The sequence below is a fragment of the Betta splendens genome, chromosome 16 (genome assembly GCF_900634795.4).
Source record: "Betta splendens chromosome 16, fBetSpl5.4, whole genome shotgun sequence".
Taxonomy (NCBI): domain Eukaryota; kingdom Metazoa; phylum Chordata; class Actinopteri; order Anabantiformes; family Osphronemidae; genus Betta; species Betta splendens.
Genome location: NC_040896.2, coordinates 379,004 through 384,673, shown reverse-complemented (window position 1 = coordinate 384,673; position 5,670 = coordinate 379,004). Strand labels below are relative to the sequence as shown.

Genomic DNA, 5,670 nt, shown 5'->3' with positions numbered 1-5,670 from the left:
GCCCTGAGCCGCTAAGGCTTATGGGTAAAACAACCGTTCTTGTGTTTGTAGTCTTATAGTTAAAGTTAGGTTTCAAAAAAATGTGTAATTTTGTTGAAATTATTTAGCATGTTGTTCATTTATAATTGTAATGTGTTCTTTTTGCTCTTTTTTGTGTCTTGCTTTCTAGAGGATTTGAAATCCTTATTCCATTCATTTTAATGGGGAAAAAAGTTGAAAAAAGCTTAATAACTTAAAAAACATGAAACATATAAAATAGAAGAGTAATAGCACACTTCTCCTTAAAAAGCTGAACATTTTGATATTGGAATGGTTTCTGTAGCTCAAAGGATACGGGAGTAGTTAGTTGCGGAGAAACGTACGGAAGAACAAAAATAATAACTAGATAAAGTATTTCCAAAAGAAAATGCACAGTGAATGCTTCCAAGCTGAATGTATTCCTGAAGCATTATTGGAAGTAGCAATTGAGACAGCTGAAGAAATCTTTCTTCTGAATATTGTTTAAAGACTTGCTTGAGCTGGGTTTCGAACCAGGAATTCCTAAACTAGCTGCGTAAATCTCTGCCTAGAGTGGCTGTAAAGATCCTACTTTAGAAAGTAAACCTTTCTAAAAGTTCTTCATTTATGATATAGATTACTAATATAGCGATACATTAATGATATGCCTCACTTTATCTGGGAAATACAAATACTTAGGCAATAAGGCGATTGCATAAACATGCCTCTGACAGGAATGGAACCCAGATGTCCCACTCCAGAGTCAAGGACTTTAACCATTTAGCTAGTGGACATGACAGCTGCAGGATGACTTGGCTGAAGAGTTTCCTCCAGATGGAAAGAACTCCTTTGTCATTTTCACGCATTTATTTTATTAAACAAAGACTTGAGAGTTGCAACAGTCCCAAAACGCTAAAGCAAATGAGAATATTTTAATACAAAATCATGCATCAATCATTGCAATTTCAATTTTAACATATTGTAGTGGCTCACAGCAGTTAGTCTAGTGGCTCAGGGCAGGTCTAGTCTTATATAGTCTTATAATTAAAGTTAGGATTAAAAAAAAATTATAACTTTGGTAAATTTAATTTAGCATCTCGTTCATTTATGGTTGTAATGTGTTCTTTTTGTTTTTGTTTTTTTTTGTGTTGGTACACCGTGAGTGAGGGGATTGTGTGTGGGAGTGACCATCAACGAGCACTGATTTGTTTGGTGTGCTTTATATAAAGGTAGCTCACAAAGCGGGGCTATTGTTGAGTGTCTCTTTGCCTGCAAAGTCTAAACTGTTCAGTTGTGATGAATGATTTTACGCAAACTTAAATACAGGAATTACTGGACAGTCATCAATTGACCCTGCTTCTTCCCTGACAAGAGGGACTCTTACATTATTTTTTTTGAATGTTGCTGTAGTCTAGTAAAGTGTTACCCTGAGCCAAATGTGCATAGTTTGATACAAAATATTGCAGTAATTCTTTTTCTACTACATAAGCAGAAGGACAAAGCAGAACATCATTCTGTGATTAAAAAATAATTTAATTAAAATAAAATAAATTAAAAAAATATAATATAATATAATATAATATAATATAATATAATATAATATAATATAATATAATATTAACACCACATTCTGTTATGGTGCATTACCCACAATGCATTGAAACGCTTTTACCATTCATTTCAATGGGACAAAAAAGCTTAATAACTTGAAAAATATGAAACATATGAATATTATATATAATATAAATATTTACCACAGAGAGTCTGCTATTCTCAGAGTTTTTAGCACCCTCTCATGTCTGATGTGTGAGTGACAGCATGAGGCAGCGAGAGGGAGTAACTCCACTGAATTTAAGCCAGGGACAGCTGACTGGTTGGAATGTAATTGCTCTCAAGTGAGGTCAGCAGCAGGCATTTATCTAAGCAGAGAGAACTGCAACAGACGAAGATGCACAGAACCAGCCTGGTAGAATCAGAGAAACATCAATGGGAACTGACGGAAGCTGACAGTTCTTGCTTAACTTTACATAACTTTACAGGCTGCATAACCAGCCTTTGTTTACAGCAGCAACTACAGCTCCAGAACTAAAGGCTCTTCAAGTTAAAACTTTTGCTGTACGGGAACACACTTCTGGCAACATCGATCATCACTCAAAGAACTTGTAAGTCATTTACAAGAAATTACAAACTTGTTTTGCATGGTTTGTTGCTGTAAGTTACTGAATACATGCAGCACTGATGCAATATTTCAGTCTATGAGAGGGAGAAAAAGATTTGTCAAAGTATTTATTAACAGGGGATTACACACAAATTACAATCACAAAGATTGAAAATGTAAGGAAAAAATTCAGCCTAAAGATTTTCTATTAAAAAAAACACAAATGATTTTTAATCTGAAAAGTAAGTATATAATTATTTTCTAACTACAAGTCTGCTCTTGTTTTACAGTGGTACCTTGAATAACGTCGTGGCCTGGATTACAGTACCTTTGTGGGACTACAGTCTTAAGGAGGTGGCATAGCCAATGATTAAAATCACGGAGGACTAAAGTGAGACATTTCACTACACTGTAATCCAAATTCATCTTCAGACGACTTTCCAGCTTCAGTCAGCACCAAACTAGCTTCAAGAAGTTTCCTTCACTGGCACCTGGTTTCAGCATCCCACTGGAAATCCCTGCTGCAGATACAAGGGCCTGGAGGTCACAAAATAGGGGGTCAGGGGGTTAGTCTGCTGGAAGATAGTATACACAGTTCTATCTCATATTTCAGTATGTTGTTCATTGATTCCCACTGCACTGTATTATAATGCACAAATGGATGCTGGCATGGAACCTTAAAAATCTGCTATTGGAACTGTATCTACATGCCATCTTCCTGTTTGGCAGTGTATGTGTAGTCTACAGTGACTGCACACCAGAGCACCTTGCTGCCATCATGAACTGCTCTAGACAGGATCGCCACACCAGGAATTATGACTACATGGAGGGGGGAGACGTACGTATTCGACAGCTGTTCAGCCGTACACAATGGTTCCTCACAGTCAATGACGATGGCAACATAAATGGAACTCAAGATCCCACCAACTGCTACAGTAAGGATTGGTCTTCTAGTCTAGAAATATATTTGTTTTGTTTATTCCCTTTATTCAGTAACAAACCTTAATCGTGTCAAAATGACAGAAGTGAGAAGGAGATGTCATTGTACAGAGTTTTCCACTGTGTAATCACAATGTTAATGTGCAATGCGTCTCTGTTCGGGCAGCAAAAGTGACAGATGTAAAAAGAAGCAGGTGGAGCCTTTGGCTTGAAAAACCGTAACACCATCTAAACACAGGCTGGAATAAGGTAAACTGAGGGGCCAATTGATGACCGCTAAAACTCTGTAAACTGCACATGCCCTTGTTTGTTCAAACTAACTTACTTATGAATGAGTTATGAAGTTTTAAGCTGCCCTTCATCCTGTCATCCAGCAAAGAGGCAGTCACCCTAACTTTCTAATTTAAAACTACTGTTTTGGATAAAGAAAATTTAAGTCACAGCAAATCATTTTGGTAACTTGACATGATGAGTGAAATAAATGTTCCCTCTGTATTTGTAATGGTCTTGCTGTAAATGTCTATCATTCTGAGGATGCTTTGAGTAGTTATCACTTCCTCCTATCTGAGCCTGTGGCTGGGGCTTATCAACATTTTCCTGTTTAAAAATGTTACAGGTAATTTTAGCCTCAGGAGACTGTTGTCTGTGCGATTTCTGTTAAAGCCTCAAGACATCATAATAATAATATCAAGCCATTCGCTCCTCACTTACACACTCAAATCTTACCACAGTGTTGTACCCAAAGACGTGTACAACACACGGTTATGTGAAATTTGTATTATTATTAATAATTTTTGATCCCAAAACCACATAAATCAGTGCTTTGCAATGTAGAACAGACACATGCAAACATACCATTCATTCTCAAGTTACATAATAAATAAATGTTAGTTATTCTCCGACAGACTTGCAGACCCAAAATGTAGCGTGCAAAGCACAAGGAGGTTGTTTCCTCTATTTTAAAAAAAGAGATGTAATTTGTCTCTGTGTGCTATGGCACGCTGTGGGTTGTGGTTTGTGGACACCCAGACCAGTTATCAAGACTAAACCCAGAGATACCAATATCTGATTAACTCCAGGAACTTGGATACTATTTGTATTGCTATTAATGCTATGTACAGATTTAACATGGCATGAATTCTATATCATGATACTGTCTCACTGGATGGCCGTGTTTCTTTGTTTAGCTGACTGTGTGATTGTCTGGTAGGTATACTGGAGATTAGGACAGTTTCTGAAGGAGGCATACTGGCAATCAAGAGCATCAAAAGCCAGTATTATATTGCTATGAACAAGTCTGGGCAGCTGCAAGGCAAGGTAATATTTTACTTCAGCAAAATAAAAGAGAGGTTACAATTTGATTTGCAAAATTGACCATTTGAACTGAGTTTTAGCAACTGCAGATTGGACGTCACTGATGTATTTCTTACATTTCACATTACAGAGGATCTACAACGAAAACTGCAACTTCAAGGAGGTTTTTCTAGAAAATTACTTCAATGCTTACTCCTCTGCAAAGTGGACTAAAAATGGTAAAGAAATGTTCATAGCTCTGTCTCAGAAGGGAAGGCCACTACGAGGGAAGAAGACCAGGAGACAGCACATAGCATCTCACTTTATCCCTATGAAATGCAGGGAGGAGGAGAGAAGAATAGACTGAAAACACAAAGGACTAAGTCTCAAACTGTGCATATTAACAGACACACGTAGTGCCATTATCACACTCTACTCTCCTCAAGATATAAATTACCTGTCTAATATTACATCAACTGTTGTCATTTCCATAAGAGCAAGCAACGTATCAGATGAGCGCATAAAAAGTATTTCAGCATCCAAAAATGAGACACAGAAGCAAAAAAGTATTCAAATATTTAAGATAACCGTTAAACAGATTGTAAGTACTGATGCCTTTTTCATAGTATTGTTCTTTTGAATTAAATATCATATTTCATATTTCCGGTTGTATGTATCGGTTTTCTTATTGAACAGTGAAGCATTTAATAGGAATGTATTTTGTTTGAAAGATGTTCTGTATACCGATATCTGAGCAGAGTTGTTTGATCAACAAGCCCCACATTAGAAATTTACCTCAACTGAAGCAATAAAAATACAAATACAGTAGAGTTTAAAAGCATGCTCAGATCACAAGATATACATTAAATAAAACTAAAACTGCATGTTTGGTGAAGCCATATTGTTCTTTCTGGCCTTCTGTTAACCAGAGATCAGACTTTGGTCAAACATATTGTTGCTCTCTGACTTTTTTTCATTATCATTGTGTGAATTTGAAAAGCATTCTGTTTCCACTGCTGCTGTTGAGAAGATATTTAGGTTAAAATACAAGTTGAACAATATAACTTTGTGTGTGAATGTGTTTTTTAACTTATCAACATACAAATAAACAGCAGATTCTTTATAATTCTTAAATAGTATCTGTGATTGTTTGTTATCGTTATTTCACACACGTTACCTGTTAAGGTTTCTGTTTTTTCATTTTTTTTTTCTAAATCATTTATTGTGCTGCTATTTTCCCACTAGATGGTATTAAAAATATATATATATATATATAATGTAAT

At 35.9% G+C, this 5,670-nt stretch overlaps 1 protein-coding gene across 1 annotated transcript; it reads left to right on the top strand.

Annotated features, from left to right (window-relative positions):
• The first annotated feature begins 1,749 nt into the window (after positions 1–1,749).
• On the top strand, positions 1,750–5,670 carry fgf7 (fibroblast growth factor 7). The gene is made up of 4 exons (XM_029128507.3): positions 1,750–2,159; positions 2,446–3,090; positions 4,305–4,411; positions 4,539–5,670. The coding sequence occupies exons 2-4, from the start codon at positions 2,805–2,807 to the stop codon at positions 4,752–4,754; spliced, it is 609 nt and encodes a 202-aa protein (XP_028984340.1). The 5' UTR covers positions 1,750–2,159; positions 2,446–2,804; the 3' UTR covers positions 4,755–5,670.